This window comes from Cupressus sempervirens, chromosome 2 (genome assembly GCF_028749045.1).
Source record: "Cupressus sempervirens isolate cs-2001-9-10 chromosome 2, ASM2874904v1, whole genome shotgun sequence".
Taxonomy (NCBI): domain Eukaryota; kingdom Viridiplantae; phylum Streptophyta; class Pinopsida; order Cupressales; family Cupressaceae; genus Cupressus; species Cupressus sempervirens.
In genome coordinates this window covers 777462922-777486951 of record NC_143119.1, presented here as the reverse complement: position 1 = coordinate 777486951, position 24030 = coordinate 777462922, and the positions used below count along the sequence as shown (strand labels likewise).

Sequence of the window (24030 nt, the reverse complement as noted above, 5' to 3'; positions counted from 1 at the left end):
ACACTGATCTACACTACCTAGAAATAATTTACATTTTTACCAAGATCGAATAGATGGTAGAAAGTTGTATCCAAGACACAAGTACATAAGAGGCTTAAAAAATGATGGTATTGGGTTCATTGATTTAGGAGGAATTGATTCTTCTTCAATCATATGGGTCCCCACACTTCATAAAAGTTTGCAAGGAAGACTGTCATCAATCACAATGTCTTATGATATGGTGAAACCATGCCACTCTAAGAGCTAAGAACACTTATAAGATGAAACTAAACTATTTAAGACGATAGTTACCTTAAACTAGTTTGGGTCTTCTTCAATATTGCAGTTCAGGGAACCAAAATTCAAATCCTAGAGACTTATAATGAAGTTTTGAAAATAATTGAGAAGACCATTTCTATATATCCATTTAATGATTTGATCAAATCACATTGATTGTGGCATGTGAAGATAGTTTGTCCTCCACTCACAAAGGTGGTACCTTGTTGTAGAGAAAACTAATGTAGTTGTGTTATTTTTGTCCTGTTGAGAGGATCTTCTTGTCAACATGTAAATAATTTTCCTTTCTTCTTTTCATTTTCCTATACACATGTTGAAGAATTAATCACCAAGCCACATATTTACTTACCAAATACCTTTTAGCACTATATGAGGTTGTAATAGCCTTAGACTGAAAACAGATTTGATGCTTGTAATAGTTTATTACTCTTGATAAAGTTAGAGCCCAAGATATAAGTATCAATAGAATCAAGCAAAAAGTGGGAATGATGAACAACATTTTTGCTTGGGTGCACACTATTGATGGCTCAACTAGGTCAAATTGGCCTTACAAAAATGGCTCAAGTGGTGTAAATTTCCACCTAACTTGATCTAGGTGCACTTTTTCTATGACTTGATCACTCACTTCTGCCACCTAGGATGCAATAGAAATGCAACACATTTTAGAAGTGGATAAGCCACTAAAGATATCCCCCAAAGTAAAAGAAAAGTGGTTCAAGAATTATTCCTTAAGATGGCTTATTGCAATTGCTATTTCTTTTCGAATCTTGTTTTAATTGAATAGCTAGATTCTATGTTTTAGCCAGCAAGAAACTAATGTTTGTGTGTTTAGGTTAGTTGTTTCATTCTCCCATATCTAAAAATCTTGTTTGCAAGGCATAACTATCAATAGTTTAGTGCACGTATCCTAAGCAGGTTCATAGCCACATAATCATTTTCATTTATATGACCCCCTTAATGAACCTTGAATAGCATGCATATTTTTATGTCTTGTCTAAAAATATAGTCAAGGTCAATAGAATAACTTAGTTTAAGTTCTACTTTAGATCTCAAGGAGCTTCCCACTCATCATCACTCAAACTTTCTTAAAATCTACCAATGGCCAAGGAGACATTTAGTTATAGATATTTGTGACAAACGAACTCTCTTTGAAATTGACAAACCATGTTGCTCAACAAGTGATTGGAATCACAAGAGTTAAAACCCTACACTTTCATGTGAAAATGGAGAAAATGACTAACATTTGTTTGAGGAAATGAGCTAATATTTATAGCTGTTGGTCTTGGTCACTGAATTGTTTGTGAGAATTAAACTTAGAATTGGATATCATTAATGTAATAGGTGAATCAAACTAAAATCCCATGAAATTGGCTGAAATGGTGGCCTATATTTGGCATAGCATCCTGTTAGAGTGGGGTTACCATTGCACCAAAAGATCGATTTGTCAATGCTCGACACAACCAATCAACTTATAGTACACAGGAGGCGGTTAAGCCCTTGTCACGAATCCTAAGGGGAGCGCTGAACAAATTTCCAACAATCTCCCCCTCAACATTACTCGAGGGTCTGAGGATTCAAACCTATGACCAAGCTCTGATACCACTTGTTAGAGTGGGGTTGCCATTGCACCAAAAGATTGATTTGTCAATGCTCAATACAACCACTCAACTTATAGTGCACAAGAGGTGGTTAGCCCTTTTCACAAATCCCGAGGGGAGCACTGAACGAATTTCCAACACCCTTGGTATTTGGAAATCTGACCATCACATTTATGACAACATAGTCATTTACCTGAATCCAATCATCCATTGCCTATTTTGCATGAAGATCTACACCTTGAGAGATAGCTATAGGATTCTGTGTACAAATAGCTTTCTAGAGTAGAGGGCCAAATTGAACCATTAACAACATCCTAAGAGGTTCAGGGTAGTAGCTGGGCTAAACAGATGAAATTATGGAAATTTTGCGAAGGTCCAAACGTTGAAATATGAGTTGTGAGGATCTAGTGCTGAACTATAGGAGGGTTGACATAATGATGGAAGTTTGAAGGTAACATTATTTTGCAAAAAAATGTACAAAATGGGCAAAGGAAGGAGTATGGAGAAATGTGGGGAAACGCTGCGGAAGTGGACATGATGACCAGTTTTTGAAGTGGACATCCACACATCTAGTGAAGTCCACAAGAAAGACTAGGATGAAAAAATGCAAGAGAAAAAATAGGAACAAAAGGTTTGGATGTTCATAGGTGGAAGAGAACCTCATAGGAGAGAATTGGAGATGGTGTTGGAAAGTTTGCAAAATGGGACGAGGGGTGTGGATGAAATGAAGATGGAATGTCTAGATCTACTTCAAAGTCCACAAAAAGATAAAGATGGGAGATTGTGAAGAAACAAAGGAGATTTGGATTCTTGCAAGAGAAAGGATGTTTGGACCACCATCAGGATTCTACAAAAAGGAGAAATTCGACGACAATGAAAGGGATGAAGAGCATGAAGAACCTTTTCGTGATCTCATGTAGGAATGGAGGTAGGAATTGATACTAGACATGCAAGAAACGTCCAATAGTCTAACGGAAATCCACAACTTCACAAATATAGAGGATAATGACCATTGTCTCCCATATTTGAAGATTCCTTACATTTACACAACTTATAGCATTGGATAAAGAAATGGAGGATAAAAGAAAAACACTTGAGGCAAATTTCACCAAGAGGGGGCACATTAGAATGTTTCTCACACCAGTTATTGCTGATGGATACAATGATGCTTAATACACAAAGAGGCTGCGACTAAAGCAAAGATTGTGTCCCAACAAGGTCTTTAATAAAGTTTCCTCCGCAAATAATTCCTTACTGTATCTTGCTTGCTTGGGGTTCTTTTGCAGTGTAACTACCATATTTTGTATAATCTCTGTTTTTTCGAATCTTAGTCACTCAGCCAAGCATGCCTAATGTTGCACTACAGGGTTCTTGGGTTTTTATAAATTTTCCTTTTCAAATTAAAATATTTAATTCCTAATCAAACATAATAATTTTATATTGAATCACTTGATGATATCACATATTTTCTTTTAATTTTCCAGGAACTTCCTTCAATACAGTTAAATGAGTTGTGGACCAAATTAGGACTGTCACATAGGGTGTTTCATGAGGTTTTGAATTTTCCTGATTTGGCTACAAAAGAATTATTCATTGCGTTGTTGTTTGTGTCATGTGATATATGAATATCGCATGACATTTTCTTCCATTGACAATAGCATTGAATACAATCAGGTTTCTATTGGGAAAATAACATTTAAGAAAAGCAGTAGCATTGAATACAACAAGTTGCTACTGGACACATCAAGTTGCATATGCATGCCATAAAGTTTTAAGTATTGCCTAAAGAAATCAAGCATCCTTGAGGAAATGTATTACGATGTAATTGGTAAAATAGTTGCTTGTTATTAACAGGGACCGAGAGGTCAATATATACAAAAGAATAAAGCGATGTTTCCTTAGGAAACAATCGTAAAGAATAGAAATATTCTATTCTAGCTAAAAGAAAGCTAAAGAAAGCTAATAGATAACTACAAGTAACTAAATATTAGAAACATTCTAATATTTACAATAGATTACAAACAGATAACCATTAACTAATAATAGAAGTTTATCTATTATCGTAATACCCTCCCTTAATGGTTAATCTATCCACAACACCAAGCTGCTGAGTTTGAATCTCTGGCAAACCGAGGACAAGCTCTTCTCGATCGAGCTGAGAGAGATAATGCACATTTAAGTGTCCATACTGCTGAAGCCAAAGTGTGCTAACAAAAGACTACCGAGCAGCCATAGCTAAGTTGCGAGAATCACCAGAATCAGTAAGTCGGAAAAGACCATGATCCTCAAGACTCACTGCAACAATAGACTAAGTCGCCCTATTAGTGATGCTACATTGATGTGAACTAAAGGTGACATTCAACCATGGAGAATTTCGTAGTAACTAACTGACTAGGAGTAGATTTAGTTCCATCCTTGGACACATCGAGGAAAATGAGATTCCTACCAATAGACTGAATCTGAATGTTGCCTTTACCGACAATGGTGTACTTTTCTCCGCCACCAAAAATAACAGAATTGGATTGAATGTTCTTTCGGGAGCCTTCTAAAGCTGGAGCAGAGGACTTTTGCTAAGAAGATTGCTGAGACTTGCCTTTATCCTTCTGAAAGGATTTAACAACAAAGGCTTGCTCTATGGAGGTAGAGTTGGAACTGCTACCGAATTGTTGTTTCCACTGATCTTGCTGAAGCAGAAGTCTATAGAGATCTATGACCTTTAGATCAACACCAGAAGAGGTGATGTTGAGAGTTTCGATAAAATGCTTGTAGGACTTGGGTAAACTCCGAAGAGTGATAACCACAATGTCCTCTTCCTCCATCTTGCGACCAAAGGCTAGCAATTGATCACGGATTTCCTGAATCCTATTTAGGTGAGCTTGGAGGAAGGTTCACTCATCCATGAGAATAGAAAAGAGAGTGTTCTTCAAGAAGAAAGCTTTGCTTTTGTCAGAAGTCTCATAGAGACCTTTAAGATGTGCCTATATCTCAGCAACTATCTTGCCGGATGGAATCTGAGAGAGCTGATTATTAGCCACGGATAATTTGAGAAACATCACCGCCTCTTGATTATTCATATCCCATGTATCCTGATTAGTACTAGGGGCAGTCGGACGCTTCATAACACCTAGAACAATTTGATCGGTATTCCAATATTAAAAAATTGCTATGATTCACTGCTTCCAAGTGCCATAATTTTGACCATTGAATTTGGAATTGCTCTCAAGCAAAATATTAGTCAATGATGCCATAGCACATTCTTCAATGAAAAAGTGTGAATCTATGAAGTTACATTCTTCGAGGCAAAAAATGGAAGACCCAGAAAATTTGAAAGGTGACCCAAAAGAGAGCTCGGAAACCCCCCAAAAATATGTTGTCGATTTTTGGATCTGCTGGCTCAAAAATTGAGGCACCTAGAAAAATTGAACAACCCCATTAGATCTTGAAAAACCCATCATGAATCTATAAATTTTTTTTGATCCGGTACAAAAAATTAGAGTTTTGAACAAAACCGGCCTCGCTGCAAAAAAACCACAAAAAATGGTAGAATTGTGCAGAAAAAATAGATGAAAGTTGCAGAAAAATGACTGTAAGAAGCATATATCTCAGAATTTTTTTCGAAAAATATTGCTCTGATAATTTCAGACAAGAAATTATAATATTTTTCAAAAAAATTCAAAGAATTGGCTCTAATACCATATTTGAATGTAATTGGTAAAATACTTGCTTGTTATTAACAGGGACCGAGAGGTCAATATATACAAAAGAATAAAGTGATGTTTCCTTAGGAAATGATTGTAAAGAATATAAATATTCTATTCCAGCTAAAAGAAAGCTAACAGATAACTACAGCTAACTAAAATTAGAAACATTCTAATGTTTACAATAGATTACAAACAGATAACCATTAACTAATAATAGAAGCTTATCTATTATCGTAATAAAACGGTCTTGCTTGCAATGCACCAAGGAGTGCTAAATAATGTCATTCCACAAGGTTATGATATTTCCTGATTTAGTTACAAAAGAATTATTTACTGCATCACTTTTCGTGATATAAATGGCAATTTATTTTATTAAAAGGAACCTTTGAATACAACCACATTATTACTAGGAGCATCAAATCACTTTGTTAGAGAGAGTTTTTAATTCTGGCATGCCGTAAAGTTTGAGTCTTGTCTAAGAAAATCATGCATTTTAGAGGAAATTAGCCTACTTGCAAAATAATTACAAGTTTCTCAGATATTCTTTGAGGCTTCTATACATCATTTATCTTTATCTGCAATACGAAAGCCCATAGTAAATAGTAAATACCAACCTCTAAACGTACATTTAATCTGCAGGAAGGACGGATTAAATACCTGAAACTCACCAATCCCTGGATACTTCCAACCATTTCTTTCTGGATATGAGGGATATCTCAACTCTCCGGAAGCACCTAACCCAATCTCTATCACAGAGATAGCACCATCTACAAAAAGGTCATCAAACTCCATTCGGAAGCTTCTCATATAATCAAAATAAACCTGCAATAAAGAGCAATTAAGTTCAAATAGTTTCTAGGATCGAAAGATGCAAGTTCCATTATTGCTTGCTTAAAAAAAAACAGCATCAAGTAAGAAAGATATGGAAAGAAACTCAAGGAATTAAAATGTTTTTTGAGGGAGACATGTCTCTCTTTGTTACAACATGAGCAGAGGACCTTTCAGCCTCATTGAGGGGTTGTTAATTGGCACCTAAAACAAAAAACATTATTTGCATCCATCAATTGATTAAAGCATCTTTCTAAATCTAAAATGCCTCTTAACTTCAAAATAGCAAAACAATTAGGAATTTCTTTTTTCGGTCACATACACACAATATGGGCATGGTTTCATTGAATTACCTTCACAGATCCGGATACACTTCAAAAAAGGGTTGAACTATTTGACCAAAAATTACATAATTCTAAGAATGTATGAATATATTTGCCACAAATTTCAAAATATTTATGGCTTAACAATATACAATACAGTGATTGTATAGGGTCGGCACCCTGGTTTAGCTACTTTTAATATAAAAAATTCTACAGTGCAGTGAAATAAGACATTCAAGATATAAGAATTGCTACGTCTCTGGATGTATTATCATACATTTCATAGAAGTTATTGAGTTTAAATTTAACTTCTCAAGCTCATTCTTTGATATTAATAAGTAATTTAAATTGGAAAAATAATTACAATACAAGACATCATATTACATTTGAAATTTGATTTTCACAAGACTGAAAGTTCAAGTCAGAAGTAAATAAAAAAACAAATCTGAAGATTTACATCAAGTTACTTATTTATCAAACAAAATAATAAATCATATATCATGCAAGAAGTAAGATGAATAAATTGCATATAAAAAACAAGGATGAAGTACAACTTATGCTGAGATCATACTTGGCAGTCACTATTACCTCAATGTCATACCTCTGATGAGCTCATCACTGCGGTCATCCAGTATCACTCACTCCAGATCGGTGAGACATTGCACTAGTCTTTCTAGACATCGACACTCTTCCAGCGGTTCTCAACGATGATCCAGGACTATTGATTGCCTGCAGTTATACCCTTCTGCGATCAGTTTCTTTTTGCCAAGGAAGGACCCCTAGTTCTTGCCTTGGCTTTCTTGCTCTTGCTTATTGTATTGTTTCTTCTCGGACACCGTTTGGTGCTCCCGCTCTTTTTGGCTCTCTTGTTTGTATGCTCAGTCCCATAGACCTGTTGTGGTCTTTTGTTGGACATTAATATTATTATCTTATCTTATATGTATGCACAATTTGCACTTCAAATTTGCCTCAAGACTAAAACATCATACATAGAAATATTACCATCTCTCTACCTCAAGACTTCTTTTGAGTTTTCCTGCTTCAACAATAGCACATTGGGGTTAAACAAAGCTTCTCCCTATCCCCCACTTTATTTGGGATTTACATTGATGAACTTGAGGAGTCTCTTCATGAGCATGTGTTAGAGGGGGATGGTTGCCTTCTGAAACAAGCCTATGATGTCCATCTTGCTTTTAGGGGATATTGTTATTTTGGCCTCCACTCCAGAGGGATTATAGAGATAGTTGGATTGTTTGGCCTATTTTTTGTGACTTGAGGCAGCTGACAGTTAACTTGGGGAAAAAGAAGGTGATGGTCTATAATGGTCTTACGACCTCCCATGTTCACTTTTTCTTTGTTGACTTTGAGATTGAGATGGTTTCCTGTTATACATACCTAGGGATTATGTTTTTCCGGTCCTTGCTTCAGCTTGAGGCCCACCATCTAACCTCACATCAACAAGGGTATGGCTCCCTAGCCCTTTTTGATAGACATCAATTCCAAGACACCTTGTCCAAAATGACTCTTTTGGACACTCCTTTGTCCTATAGTTCTTTATGGCTATGTGGTTTGGGGACCTCCTTTACTGGAGTTTGATTAGGTTTCTATCAAACGGGTCCATATTCTCCTCCTTCATCTCATCATCTGGTGTAAATAGTCTTTCTCACAATGTCATTTGATTGAGTTTGGTGCCCACCCCTTTAGACTAGAGGCTATCTTTGATCTCATCTGGTTCTTACACCAATTCTGTGGTTTTATTGATTCCAGAATGGGGTACCACAAGTACTCTTACCTTGCTTACTGCTCATCAGAGTCTATTGCCTCTCATGCTATACCTTCTAGCTAGATTCATCGCTGGTTTCCTAGGTCCTCAACCCACCTCAACCCTATCGAGATTCATATTGATCGTCTCTTACCTTTTCAATACTCTCTTGGTACCCCTCACCATCTCCTCCCTTCTAGATAGGAGCTGAACAAGCATATCAGAACTGACATTCACAGATTGTTCATTCATACCACCTAGGTCAACCCCCACGAGGGCCTTCGCCCTAAGATGACATCTGTGTGGAGAAATTTCTTGAATTGCAAGACAGTGTTATTGTTTGTCCTTCTTACTTTACTCGCCATTGTTCACATTCCCTAAACATTCCTATTGGTTCTTTTAGAGTTGGTTCTCATTGGACTTGGGTTGAGATGGACTATGAATTAGATAGAACTGACAGGTCTACCAACATTGTAATCTCACTGAGGTCAAGACTAAAGAATACTTCACCTTCCACTACCCTAGTTAGCATGAGATTAGGAGGTTTTAGTGCCTTTCTGGAGGCACCCAATCTTTCTCTACCTTCTTCAGGTTCACGAATCAAAGATGCCTTGCCCCCTACCTACAGGAGGTTACTAAACATCATGATCACTTGCTTTAGCACCCCTCGCACCTTTAGTTTTTCTAACTCATTACCTCCCCCTCTAAGACTCTTCCCACGTGTGGCACCAAAAGGCAGTTGATTGCCTCTCCTAGTTAGTCCAGGTCTATGAGACCCCGTAGTGGCTATGTTTGAAGGTCACCCTCTCCTAATCCAACATGGAATATTCAGAAGCATTGTCCCATGGCTTACCCCTCAATCCTGAGGTTATTCTCCACTGATCTTTTTCTTTGTGTTGGCTTGGGGGATTGGGACAAGGTTTATTCCTCCCACCTTGCTAGATGCTTGTCTGCAGTTGTTTTTCTTTGGTCATCATTTTGTGCTCCTACTGGTGTTGTCTTCTCATTTTTTCTCTTCATACCCCTTATTTGTGGTCACTCGTTGGATATTGATAAATTTATCTTATCTTTATTTGAACATCCTTTCTTTGATTAGCACAATCATCAACCAATGTCATTGGGGATCAACAACCTAACATGTGGTAGATACCTTGACATACTCTAAACTTCTGAAATATATATCTTTGAAAAGGGTGTGCGAACACTAGTCACCATCAATAAGAATCAACTTCTGTATTCTCATAGAGGCAAGTCTGTTTTTATGATATAATTCATAAATTTATATCTAGACTATTTCCTAACAATAACAAGTTTTCTAAGCTTGGGAGTTTTATTTCCACACAACCTCCACCACTCGATTAGGTTCCAATGTTTCAAATCTGCTTTGTCTATGCTGACTGAGTTTTGTGAAAGGATCATTGATTAAATAAATTGAAGACCCCAACATATCTTTTTAATAGCATCGCCAAACCCTTGACTTGCATCTATCGAAATATCATTTTCATTTCATTACAACAGTTTTAATGTGCAAGGGTGTGCATTTACAGTCCTACATAAGATAAAATGATGGGTCTAATTATCTCATTACACTAAGAAGTGTAACTACCTCATTACACTAAGAAGTGTAACTACAATGGAAAAAGGGGTAGCTTATAATGGAGTATGTGTGTTCCCAAACAACCCTTGTATCAATTTGACAACCATCTGCACATCACATTAATAATTGATAACTAGAATTAATAGTTAAATATTTAAATTATATCTTTTATATTGTTCTATTTTAAGATTTTATATACACAATCCAGAAGATATGATTTAGATATTTAAGCACTATATGCATATACTGATTATCAATAATTATATCAAATATAGATTTTTGTGATAGGTAGATGTAGGTCTTTGGGGGCCACACCCATTTATTAAATTTCTAAAAATCAAGATATCCTGGCTGGGGAGATAAAGTTGTATATTCCCATCATACCAACTGTTGACACCTCCAAAATCTGAAGGAATTTGAAGTAATTTTGAAGTGACTTGACTATGACAACTGGGCGTACCCTTGTAAAAAATATATAAGTGACCTAGTTTGAGGGCTAATAACTTCATTTTAGCTGACTGCCAGGCAAAATGGCTTTAGGATCATGTTAATTGCCTATCCTTAAGTGTGTTTGTCCACTTTCAGCTTCCCAGAGTCAGTTTTGATGAGTTTATAGGTAGCCAGTTGAGGCCTCAATGCAGAAGTCTGCATTCTGCACTCGTTTAGATTAATCCAAGTAGCCCAATTTGGTGTCCTGCATTTTGCATCCAGTTGATTTTTATGGTAAATGAATCGTTCCTCTATATTGCAAACATATCAATGAACCCCTCTGATTGTTGTGGTAAACGGATTGTTTCCTCTATATTGCCAAGCCCAATCCAAACGCAATTTATTCTATTTTTCCATGTGCACGGTGATACATTCTCTAGGAGGCCAACTTTGAGTGTTAATATTTTGAAGTCAGATGACTGCCAGGATGAATGAGTTGGTTTCTTAGATTCTCTGCATGTAAAGGTACTCTCATGTTCTGTTATTAACTCTTACGACAAATGTTTCATATTTTCACCAGGTCAAAACCAGATGCAGTTTACAGAGTTTTTACATTTGCACTTCCAGAGAGTTTTAGAACAGTCATTTTTCACTCCTACTATCAATCACATGGAATTGAATCAGGCAAAACTATTAGAATATTATGATGTTTCTTTAATGGTGTCTCAGTTAGTTTTTAGTTTATTACGCAGTTTCTATTTCTGTCTTTAGTTCACAATTGTTTCTTTTAGAAACATCGTCTTTCTAAATCTATATAACAAGCTTTCATCTACTTTGTTTAACACAACAACATCGATTGATCGTAACATGGTATCAGAATGAGTCAATGGGATTTCATAAACTTTGGCGAATTTTTTAGGAAAACTCAAGCCTCTTCTGATATGGAATTCTTTGCAGAAAATTGTTTTTCCATTTTTTAGAATAAAAATCATTGGAGATATTTTATGAAAATGTTGTGGTTCATCTTCAAAGTATTTCCCTAAAAATCACCAGCTTGGTAGAAGGTTTTGATCATGCATTTTCTTGGTTTGAACAAAAGTCTCTGATTTTCAAAGGTTGCATGTTGCTTGCATGTGCATTTTGTGAGTTGCATGTACTTGCATGTGCTGTTTTAGCGCGCAAAGTCTCGTGTTTTTCCACATGAAGATTTCTCTTATGGGTTTTAATAAATTTTTTCTCCAAAACTATTTGTTGGATTTTCTGATTTTTCCTCATAAAACGAAGCTTTTTATTCTCTAGTTCCTATCTCAAATTCTGTTGTCTAGTTTTGATTGATTTTCACCTCAAAAATCATGTTTGGTTTTCCAGTATTTTTTCCTAAAAAAGTGGCCTTTTATAGTATGTTTTGAGTTTAGTGCTCATTTGCAAAAGTTCTTGGTGAATCATCTTGAAGTTTACTTTGTGGCATAGTGCTCATCTGCAAAAAGGTTTGGAAATTTTCCTCAAGATTGTGGTTTCATTTTCATTTCGATGTTTCCGGCTACAGGAAGTAATACCTTTGTTACCCAACATTAGGTTGGATGACTTCTTGGTCATTAACATTTTGCGGATCCAAAAAGGGGCTCAGTAGTAGCAAAATGTTCTGGAGAATTTATAACCACAAGACATGTACATTCTACTGCAAGGTAGTTATAGTGACCATCAAAGGAGGGTATTTGACGCAATGCAAGGCCGAGTGAACCCCCAATTGAGGTGACCAAGCCCCCAACAAACAGCCCCACAGCGGAAACACAACACACAACACAAGATCTGATAGAAAATCCAACTCTTTATTCATAAACAACTGATTACATGCAATGTGTCAAGTTGTATGGCCTTCCCAGCTACGACCAAATACAAAAGCAGTTACGACAATAGTTTTGCAAGATCCACGAGATCTAGACCAACCATAGCTAGCCCAAATCTGTAACAGCACAACAATATAGTAGAAACACCAAGAAAGATCTAAACTTGTGCTAGCAAGCCGCCAAACAACCCTCTTGTTTCCCTAGCACATACCCAGCTACTAGCTTTGCTAGGCTTGTTCCTCTCAACTACACCTCTCTAGCTGACTTCCAACCATTTATTTGCTGCCCTCCAACACTACCCAAACCCTTATTTTATACTTGCACGACCACAAGTTGGCCTGTTACAAATAGAATCATCTAGAACCCAAACAAACACAATATGCCTTAGTCGGCTTACAACAATCATTAAATGCACATTGGAGAAGCAACCAAGACCTTAAATAGATCCTCACACATCCCACGATTGATCCACGTCACAATCACACACAACACAAATTAAATGCACCAATAGGTCAATCAAATCTCCCACAAACACCCATTTGGTGAACCAAACCACCGAGCCACAACAATAACCACTGAGCATGCCAAGTATACATTGAGCATACTGAGAAAGCACATCCACTGAGCACGAGTTCCACTGAGAAGATCATCAACTGAGCACCACAAGCATAACCGAGTCCATTCAGTCACCAAGTTGCTCAGATGAAACTACAACCAAGAACTACCATAGTAGTGAACAAGCATCACCTCCTTTCAATCTCCCACTCCAAGGTCAAAATCCACTCCAACATACAGGATTGCCAACTACCCCAGAAGGCTCCTGCACCAAAAACCCAAAGTGTGAAAAGATGTTCAGCTAGAAGAACATCTTCTGTGATTCAACATATAAACCTCGAGATGATTCTTCACATACATGTCCTCCAAGTCCTCAACTTGTACACTCTTTCCTTTGTTCCACTTCTGCAAACTCTTTCATGCAACAAACAACTGTTTACTCTGCTTCTTCACATCCTTCCTCAGTGTACCATAGGTGTATTTTCCACGCTGATTTCTACCCCTTCGAGAATCCTTCAACTCAACTTGCCCACTGAAACTCAAGTTTCTCCTGCCGAGTTCTGCATTCTACAAAGGAATCGAGGAAAAATTCCTGCCATCTTTCTCAAAAGTAAACACATTCTTGACACAATCATGCACTGCTCTGCAATCATACTACCTAGGTCTACCAAGTAATATGTGGCAACTACTTTTATGTCCACAAATATCACACAACACTTGATCCTTATATCGTACAATCTGAAAATTAACAAAACACTGCTCCCTACTTCCAAAGCATGTTCATCTTGTAACCAACCAATCCTATAAGGACAAGGATGTTTCACTCTCTTCAAAACAACTTTCTAAACCATCTCCTCATCAACTAGGTTATCAGTACTACCAATATCCACAATCAAATTCCAATATTTACCTCCAGACTTGCACAAGTCTTGAAAAAATTCCTTCTCTAACAAGGTTCCAATGCCTTCTTACCGAATAATACTCGGCAAGCCAGCAAGTTATCTTCCACCTTGGGCTGATTTAACAAGCCCTCATTCTCATTCACCACAACAACTCTTCTATCATTGACCTTCCCATTAGCATTAGGACATTCAAATGACCTATGTGCTTCTTCACCACATCAGTAGCAAGTACCTTTCAATCCACCTCTACCTATTCTTCTCCTTGTTTCAATAGGTTTTGGTTCATCCTCAGCCACTAACTTATCTTTCACCAAGTGTTCATGCTTCCCCTCCCCTCAGGAATTACCTTGATGTCTTCTCTTCAACTTATCTCCTGCCTTCAGAGCTTACTAATAAGCATCTTCAACCAAATCAATCTTCAACAATCTCATCCTGAATATTGAATCTCAAACCATTAAAATAACTAGCCATATTTTCCTTTGAAAGTTCTCTATGTCCAAACCGAATAGCTAACTTGTAAAACTCCTCGATATAATCCTTCATAGTCACATCCTTCTGTTTCAGATTGTGCAACCTCCTAAATAACTCAAGTTCATAATCAACAAGTATGAACTTAGCCTTCAATTTTGTCGCCATCAATCGCCACCTAGTGATTCTCATTTCATCTTCCTCTTCTCTATCTCTCTGCAATTCTTTCCACCATAAAGCAACATGTCCTTTTAACTTAGTCCATGCCAAGCTCACTTTGAGCGGATCCCCAATATCCTCTAACTCAAAGTAGTCTTCCAACTCACCAATCCAATCAATCGGGTCCTCGGGATTCAAAATATATAAGAAATTAGAGACCTCCATTTTATGCTCCAGTTTCAATCGAACTTCAGATCCATCCAACCGACTAGTTCTATCTTCCATAGATCTCTCCACTCGATCGGTCCTACCTTCACCACTAGATCCAACAACCTCAAAGTCTTCAGTAGCTTCCTCATAACCATTTTTCGTACCCACATTCCTCAGTATACCAGCTCTAGCCCTCATGATCTCAGCGACCATATCATTCTGCATCAGTTCCATCTCAAATATGAAATCTGATCTAAGTTTCTCTGAAATCTTAGTCTCCACCGCATCACAAAGATCTGCAATTACCCTAGGGTACAATCCGTTGTCCTACATTTTGTCACCACAAAATGCAGGTAATAGTACAAAAAAATTTCAAACTAGTTTCGCATTTCTTTGAGTTGAATTTATTATTCAATTGGTTAATGTTGATTGATAAATCAAACTCAATTCATGTAACAAATTCTTTTATTGAAGGCTTTCGTCAAGTTTTTTTTGTTTTTCTATTTGTCGAGCCTATGCTTGATTTTTGAAGCCTTCAACGTCCTTTTTCTCATTTTTGAGTGTGTGCTTGTTGGTTTTTAGTCTTTTGGTTTTGTTTAAAACATTGCTTTTGGTTTAGTTGTTGACCACGTTTTTGGGATTGGGCATGAAAAACACCTTTTTTGCAGCCCATTAAAAGTTGGAAGAAATCAAAGTTTGTTTTAAAATTTTCAAAGATAGAGCTTCTTCTTTCTTCAATTATGGATCATTAACAACAAGTGGACATTTTCGATTGTGTTCATTAATTCATACTTATCTTGCTATTTTCTTGCACATTTTAGCTTGATGCATTACACTTGTTGATAGAGATGCCATGAAAAGTGTATTTTTCATTTAAATATGATGTACACTCTCATTTTCACATTTTGGATTTTTCCCAAACTCCAAATTCAAAATTGCATTATAAAACCACCTGTCTCTTGACATGTTTGAGTGTCAAACCGAAGGTATGTGTTTGTTTTTTTTCTTTTTTTGTTTGTTTCTTGTTTCTCTTCATTTTGAAGAAATTCCAAGATCTTTCCCAAGAGCTTGAACATCTCACTTCACATCCATCATTACATATCATAACGCTTCGCATCTCCCTCTTTACATGCAATTACATGTATTTCCATCCATCATCCACATGTACATGTAATCTCATTCTCCATTCCCACTTTCATGCATCTCACTCTCCGCACCCAATCGTATGTCATGATTACATGAAAATTCCTTTACACGTAATTGCATTTGGAGAACACATTTTTTTACTAAAAGTTACTTTTAAAGAGTTAAAAAATGTCATGTGCAAGCATTCCCATGTAATTAGACTTCACCTTTCCTCAGAGATATCTATAAGAGCTCACTTTGCTTCATTTTTTCATCATCACAAGTCGCATTGCAGCCTTTGTATATACCTTTCATTATCATTGCACAAGAGTCCTTTGAGTATTTAATCCATACTCCACATATTTTATCTTCCATTAAAAACCTTTGTTGTTGATTACGAATCAGCATTTTTATGGAAGCAATACCTTTTGATGAATTGTACATGTTTTGGGATTTTCCTATTGCAACGCAAGCACAAGAAATGCCCTCGTCTGCAAAAACAAAAGGAAAGATGAAATATTCATATAATAAGAGTTGGCTCATGCAAACTCCATCTCAGGTCACATCTATTCTTGATAGTGTGTCAGATACAGAGATTGGGCAAGTGGACATAGCGTATTTCTTGCAAAGAATACAAACTCCTACCACTCATGAAATGAAATGGATCAAAAGGAGTAATATTCATTTGGTGTCCACATTTCCTATGGCTGCCTTAGAACCAAAATTCATTCTAGGATGTGCAAAGCATTTTAGTCCGAAGTCTAAAACGATCAAAGATGCAAATGGTAATGTTGTTCTTAGTCTTGATCCAAAGGTTATTGAGCAGATTTTCAAAGTGTGGCAAAGTACAAAATGTGTAAATTTGACAAAAGAGTCATCTCAAGAGATATGGAATGAGAATATGGCGACTTATTAGAGGTATGTTAATTCATACTGGTTGGACTCCAAGAGTCACAACTTCTCAAGGTAGCCTAAAACTATTCACAGATCTAGTTTCAAGACCGAATACAAAAACCTAATTATCATTCTTAACAAGATATGTGGTCTCAAAGATTCTAGTAATTTTGAACCATGGATGTATAAGTTCATTTTCCAAATCATTGATAATAAGGAACATATCTTTTGGGGGGAACTTATCAGCACTACGCTTTGTGAGCAGTTGCTAAATGTAGGAACATCAACACCATTCTACATGAATTCTTATCTTGTCTATATTGCTGCTGCTATGGGATTTTTTTTTGGGCTTTCAACCAAAGGAGATCGTCTTCAAATTCCAATTTGGGAATTCTATGATCATATTACTCTAACTAATAGTAAATACCATTACAAAAGAGTTTAGGACACATTCATTGGATATTTTCGGTGTTTGTTTGATAGACAACTATCTGTCAAAAGAGTGTCTAATAAGGCTTGGGATAAGGTTAATCAATATGGCTGCATATTCCTTCAATTTCCAACCTTTACCTATTTGAGAGTTGGATATTGTTAATGCTAGTTTTGTATCACTTACATAATATCAGCAATTGAACATTTGATACGGAGTATCAAACATACAATTCTTCTCTTGAAAAGTTATTGCTCATGGGATATGAGAATAACTCCAATGTTCCTTACTCTTGTGGATACTCGCTCAGTTTTATCAACGTGATTTGCTGGTAATCACGTAGGTAGCCTTACGTTATTCATTCAAGGATGACTTGGACTTTGGTGGGATGAAGGTGATGGTGGCTCGATTTGTGAAATGTGCGGAGGCAGATAATGTTGATGGTAGTGATGATGGAGAATGTGTCTGCCAAGGATGATGTTGATGGGAAAGTGATGGTTGTGGAAGGTGAATGGATGTGCTCTGATACTTAACTTACTCCTCGAACTTCCTTTTCTTTAAACTTTGATTACCCAGCTACTCACTATTCTACTCCTACTCCTATGAATGGAAGGTTAGCAAATGGACGGGGATCGAATCTAATGAGAGCTGACCAACGGCCTCACTTCCACAGGTGCAATGATTCAAAGGAACAATAAACTAGTTCACCATACAAGGCTTCCCAACTAGCGGCTAGGATGCTAGTGGTCTAGTATTGACCCCTATCAAACATTTACCAATGCTACCATACAAGTATTCATCTACTTTAACCTCACTTAGCAACTTGAAATGAAACCAACTTTAACAACTTGAAAAGAAATTTAACTGTGGAAGTAGAAAACATGCAATAATACCCAATGTTCTTAATCAACACGCAAATCGCAACAATGAAAAAGAGAGCAATTATGGTATTATCTTCGCAACAATTTCTCCAACACTTTACAAATGAGAGCAAATGGCCTTACGGTGGAGATCAAAACAAGATCAACGATCCAGATTGGATCCTCAAAACCCTAATTAGGGTTGCCACCCCATCGGCCAATGAGAAGCTACCACCGCATCAATGGACCAATGAGAAAAAGTGCAAAAAGTGGCAATCAATGAGAAGGCACCAAAATGGTGGCCAATCAGAAATAGACACTTGTCCCATTCTAGAAGAAAGGGAAATTGCCACTTGGGCTTACATCAAATGTTCTTCTAATATAAATCTTCCCTTTTCTTTCATTTTCTTAGCTAAGGCAATGAACTTAGCTATCCTTTCGTTAACTTCTTCCATAGGAGGACAAGTTGTGTGCTTTGCCTTGAGTTCCGCTGACTTCGCCACGCCGCTTGCTGCTTTTAGTATCCTTTCGTGGTCCTCATATTCTTTCACAAATCCAATTAGAGCTTTGAGAGAGGAAAGGGTGCCCAAATGCTTTTTCTTGATAGCAACCTTTTCTAGCTCATCCAATCTCGATCCAAGTCTTATTGATATCCTCCTCTGATGTCTTCAAAATCAAGGGCTGCTCCATTGTCGCTCATCATGGTCGTAATGGAAGTGTCAATAGTGTGCAACTGCCTTTTGTATATCCTTTTATTGTACCGCCATTGGTATCGGTTATTCACCTCATTTTCAAGAAGGGTGTTTTAGGCATCATATCCGCTTTGTCTTTCTTAGTGTTTGTCCTGTTAAGATTCTTGCTTTTACTAACATCCTCCATCTCATCGCCCTATTATGGGATGGTAAAGTGGTGGACAATTAGACTAACAGAACCAAGGGAAGCAATCCTTAGACTAGAACAAAAGAAGGATGTCAGCTTAAGGACCTCTTTCAACTCTAAATGATTAAAATTCACCTTAACCAATAATCGTACAACTTTTTGAAATTAGCACTAAACCTCAAGAACTTCAAATCCACTTGCAAATTAGAAATTTATCATGTAATTCACCTCCAAATAAAATTACCCAACCTAGGGCAAAAATCGCAGCTTCTTGCAAAAATCAGAATTTTATCTCCCACAAAATTCGGTTCCCACAAATTTCGCCTAGCAAGAAGAGTGCAGATCTGCTCTTGCAAAATCGCCAACCCCTTGAGAAGGAGAAGTGAGAAGTGAGGAAGAAATGGGAGAGAGGCCTCCTCTTATACCCAACTTTCTTATTCCCCCCAAGCTAGCCGACTTGGAACTTGGGAGCAAGAAAAACAATAATTAATGCAAAATTATGGCCCACAATTAAATACTTAGCTAAATATTAATTTTGCTAAAATGAAAATTGCCTTTTAAAATTGCCAATTAGTTCTAAATTGCAAAAGGAAATTAAATGGTGCCTTGGAGATGTTAAATATTTCCATTTAATGAGGATTTAGTAATTAATACATCATTAAAATTGGATTTTGGCTAAACGAAAGTCATTTTTCAATATTAAATTACCAATTTCATTAAAGGCAAAAAGTTTTCAAGGCAATTTTAATCTATTAAAGCCAATTTTTTTACAATTTTTACCCAAATCGATTTTGCTAAGCAATTTTAGCATTTTAACACATACAATTATTCCTCTAGAGCTTAAAAATCGATTTTGCAATTTGACTTCACCATCACAAAAATTAATCTTTCTTCACCAAAAATTGAAGATTTTCCAAAAGACCAGATTTAACAAAAATTTTCAGTTTTTGAAAAATTATCCAAATTTATACAATTATATCCAAATTTTCAAAAGAAAATGTCTAAGTACAAAATTCACAACTTTATCCTGCCAAAAGTTGTTCTTTAAGATTTGTTCAGCCTAAGGATGAAATCGGTGGCTCTGGAAAATCAAGTTGAAACTGGGTGAAAATAAATCTAACCCTCTCCCAACTGGCCTTAAAGGTGTCCAAGGCGTGAAATCTTCAAATTTGAAACCTCTAGACCGAAAAATTGCTAAGGCAATTGAAAAAAGGGGGTCCCCAAATTTTTGGGGCGATGGTGTGAAAACCTCACAACAGATATTTCAAAAGAGAACCTTATACTTTACCTAGGTTTGGTACTGCCAGAATCATTCTAATGGAGTTGGCCAGACAACTCATGGAGGTGCAATGCGATCAAAGCATTCTACCTAGGTTTTGGTATCACCTCTGCTAAGCCTTTGGCAATTGGTCATTATACGATGAATTCTGTTTATAAAGCTAAGGTTATGGAAACAAAACTTCAGCTGATCACATTGAAGAAGTTCAAGGTCAGATATGACTTTGATTATCGCGGAATGAATTCAAGAATTAAGAGGGCATTCACTCATGTTCATCGCATAGAAGATGTTTGGATTGATATGTAGACAGAGTTGGATATTATGAAGATGGACTATTGTAGGCAAACTTTCTAGCAGGTTGTTGATTTGAATATGCTTGAAATTCCATCTAATTTTCAAATTGAAGATGATGGTAATATTCTTCATCTAGAATATCATCGAGCTGGTTTTGACAAATAATGTCCTTTTCCCATACAATGGTAACAAAAGGAAGGCACTTCTATCCTTGATCGATTTCAATCAGTTTTGGCAAACACCAACAAATGGTTGAAGATTAAAGGCCTCAAAAGGGTAAATCCAAAGTTGGGTTTGGATTGTGGAAATTTTGGTCCGTTTGGGAAAAAGTCGTAATTAGAAGTTGTGGGTAAAGATGGTGCATCCTCCTTCGATGTGAAGAAATCCCTCAAGTTCAAATTGAAAGATGGGAAAGTATTTAAAACATCTCAAAAAACCTGCACAAGTTCAAGAATCAGAAGAAGAATCTGATAAAGAGGATGAAGAGGAAGAAGGAGAAGTCTTGATCATATCTCCTCCGAGACCTGCACAAACTCATGAACCATCTATGCAAGAGGCGCCTTTTCTTGGTACAATTGATGATGACATTGATTCATTCTCTACGGTCTTCACACGTCCTATTCCATCATCGGAAGTAAATACATTTGCACTCCCTATATCTTCGGAAGCGCCTTCCATTCTAACAATTGAGCAACGCGAAAATCTCAAAAATGTGTTTGAGAATTTTCCAATCTTCACAAAGGGTCAAGTTTCCCAATTTGACACTTCTATGGCTGGCTTTGAGTTGTTCATGAAAAAATCTTCTTATCATGCACCCATGAATTCAGTTGTGCAAATTGAGTCATGGTCAGTTACAACGGAGATACAATTAGGATCAATGCCAATCGTATCCATCGTACCTGCTTCTACAAATGAAAGTTTCAATTTGCCTGCATGGTTGAGTAAGATTACAGTGAAAATAAAAAAGGTTGTGATACCCCCAAATAACCTTCCTGTAAAGAAAACTAAGTCTAAATCTTTGAAAGATAAGATTGTTTCTACAATCATAGTTGATTCTGAAAAGACTAAGTTTGTAGAAGTTGTTGAGCCATTGGTGAATAAGCCAGTTGAAGAACTTACTCGTTCTGATTACAAATTCACCAAAGTAGAAGTTGGGAAATAATCACGACTGGGTTGCTTATAGGATGCTTAAGACACACTTGCTAATGTTTCAAAGAGATATCACGAATTATGGAAAAAGAAAAAACAACTCAAGTAGAAGGTTGCTCGCTTAAACAAGGTAATTCAACAACAATCCTCACAACATGCAATTGTTGTATTTCAGACACCTAAGGAGAAAAGGATAATGGAAGCTACGAAGTCTTGGATGGGAGAAGTCATTTTCGAAGGACTATAGACCATTATAGATGCGGTCAAAGTCCTTGAACATATCAAGGGTATTGAAGAAATGCTATGTAACCTGATTGCATCTTTAAGTCAAGAAGCTGACATCTTAAAAGAGATTCTGAATGACTGGAATGAAGTTGCCAAATCTGATTTAGACACCATGGTCACATGTGATGTTCTTCCATCTTATGAAATGTTCTACAGATGCCAAGGACTTATGGGCTACAAAGAAGAGACACTGAGAAAACTGATAACAAAGTTGCAGGCAACGCTTGGAGATTGTCAGGCGATAGAAATTGGAAACATGTGTGATTTGGAACAAATGGGATGTCAAGTTCTTGATGAATATGATAACTTGGTTGCGGTTAAAGAAATCACAACGGGATATACAATCAGAATCAATGCTGATTTAGATTCTCAAAATTTTGGTTCGCATACAATGGAAAAGTTTTCCTTGTATAAATCTTTAGCAAAGCAATTGCAAGAGTCTTTGGTGGTGAATTCCAAGGTTGTGAAATCAGCATATGCTGATGTAGTTAGAATGGAAGCCATATCAAAGACAATGGAGATTTCTGATCTTCCTACAATGTGTGATGTCATCATCAAATTCAAGGCACTAAATAACAATCTTTAAGATTGTTATTTTGTTTTTATGTTTGTAGATCAAAGAGGATGTATTGCATGAAAATGTGCAATTACATATCATACGAATTGCATGTGTAATGACATGTAATCCAATAATTTCTCTTTTAGTTAGACTCGGTCAAAGTTAGTTGAGTTGCCTCCCACTTTTTCCTCCATCTTTTTCTCAACTCCTTTGCCTATATAAAAGAGTGCCCTCTCATTGTAAAAATCTATCTTTTATTGTATGCAAGAGAGGTCTGGAGAAATTGTGCAAGCATAACTTTGATTGTGTAGCACCATTTTGAAGGAAAAGTGAATACAAAGAATCAATTGTGACTTAACTTTGATTGAGTGAGATTGTTACTTGTGCAAGTTAGAAGCTTTGACTGTGATTTGCATTTGTTGTCTTTGATTCCCATGTTGTTTTGTATTCTTGATAATTGAATTTAAAAAGGAATTAGGAAGTAATTGGTTATCGAAGCTTTGACTGGGAGCGGTTGTAGAGATATATAGAGTAGAAGCTTTGTATGTAGCTTATATCTCTTTCTTGATTCACAAAATAATTAAGATATCTTTACTTCTGGAAGTCTTTGTGCTCCAATAGTAAAGCTCATTCATATAGAATTACAACCAGACTTAGAGCCAAACTGGTACACTTTCAGCTAGCCTTTGAGTTGGTGTTAGTTTATCGGTACCACTGTTTCCAGCTATTAGATAGAAGTGTAGTTAGAGATTTCATCTTGCCCATTACTCGCTCCATGGGTAAGTGGATTCCTTCCTGAAAGTTAAGAGAAAAGAATATTGGTAATACCCCTTTACAAAATGTAAGAATTTGGTATAGCTTTGATACCATCTAAGAATTTGGTATAGTTCTGATACCATGTAAGAATTTGCCTAAGGCAATAATTCAACGCTCAGATCAAAAAGCTCAGTAGATAGCACAAGAGAGACAAATGATGATCAAATGAGAATGAAAATCAAATGATTGGATATTAGATAATTGGATATCCAATCATCTAATATTTATTCTCATTTGATCATCATTTGTCTCTCTTGTGCTATCTACTGAGCTTCTTCATCTTGGCATTGATTTATTGCCTTAGGCAAATTCTTACATGGTATCAGAGCTATACCAAATTCTTACATGGTATCAAAGTCATAGGAGTTTCATTGCATAGCCATTCGAGAGATTTTTTTTGCAGGTCAAGGTTGGAGCTTGCTGGTGCAAATCAAATATTCGCATCACATTCAGAAGGTCAAAAAACCCCCAATTCGACTTTTGTTTCATCAAAATCAAACATCTGAGGTAAAATCTAGAGTCATTTGATTTTTGGAGGTGCGGCGGCAGCGATTTAGGAAAAATAATTACAGAGGTGATTTTCAAACAGTGATATGCGATCTCTGTTCCTAAATTTTTTTGAAAATTGGCAATCCTGATTTTTACACCTTCAAAGGCTTTGTTCGAACTCATATAGACACATATTCAGGAGCTATTTTTTTTTGGAAGTGCATAATTTTTTGTCTACTTTCCAAATCTGGTATCAATTTGGAGTAATTTTGAGTGGACATAGTACTTTCAGCATTTGGTCATTTTTGGCCTATTT

General features: G+C 36.5%; 1 protein-coding gene across 4 annotated transcripts in view; it reads right to left on the bottom strand.

Annotated features, from left to right (window-relative positions):
* The window catches only part of LOC149575779 (beta-amylase 2, chloroplastic-like), a 187433-nt gene that overhangs the window by 10466 nt on the left and 152937 nt on the right, over positions 1–24030 (bottom strand). For all 4 annotated transcript variants that reach the window (XR_016360233.1, XM_089815568.1, XM_089815567.1 and 1 more), the window contains one exon: positions 6233–6397. Coding sequence is in view for 3 of the 4 variants with exons in the window: in XM_089815568.1 (XP_089671694.1) it covers positions 6233–6397 (165 nt within the window). In the remaining variant the exon portion in view is untranslated. The remainder of the gene's footprint in view (positions 1–6232; positions 6398–24030) is intronic.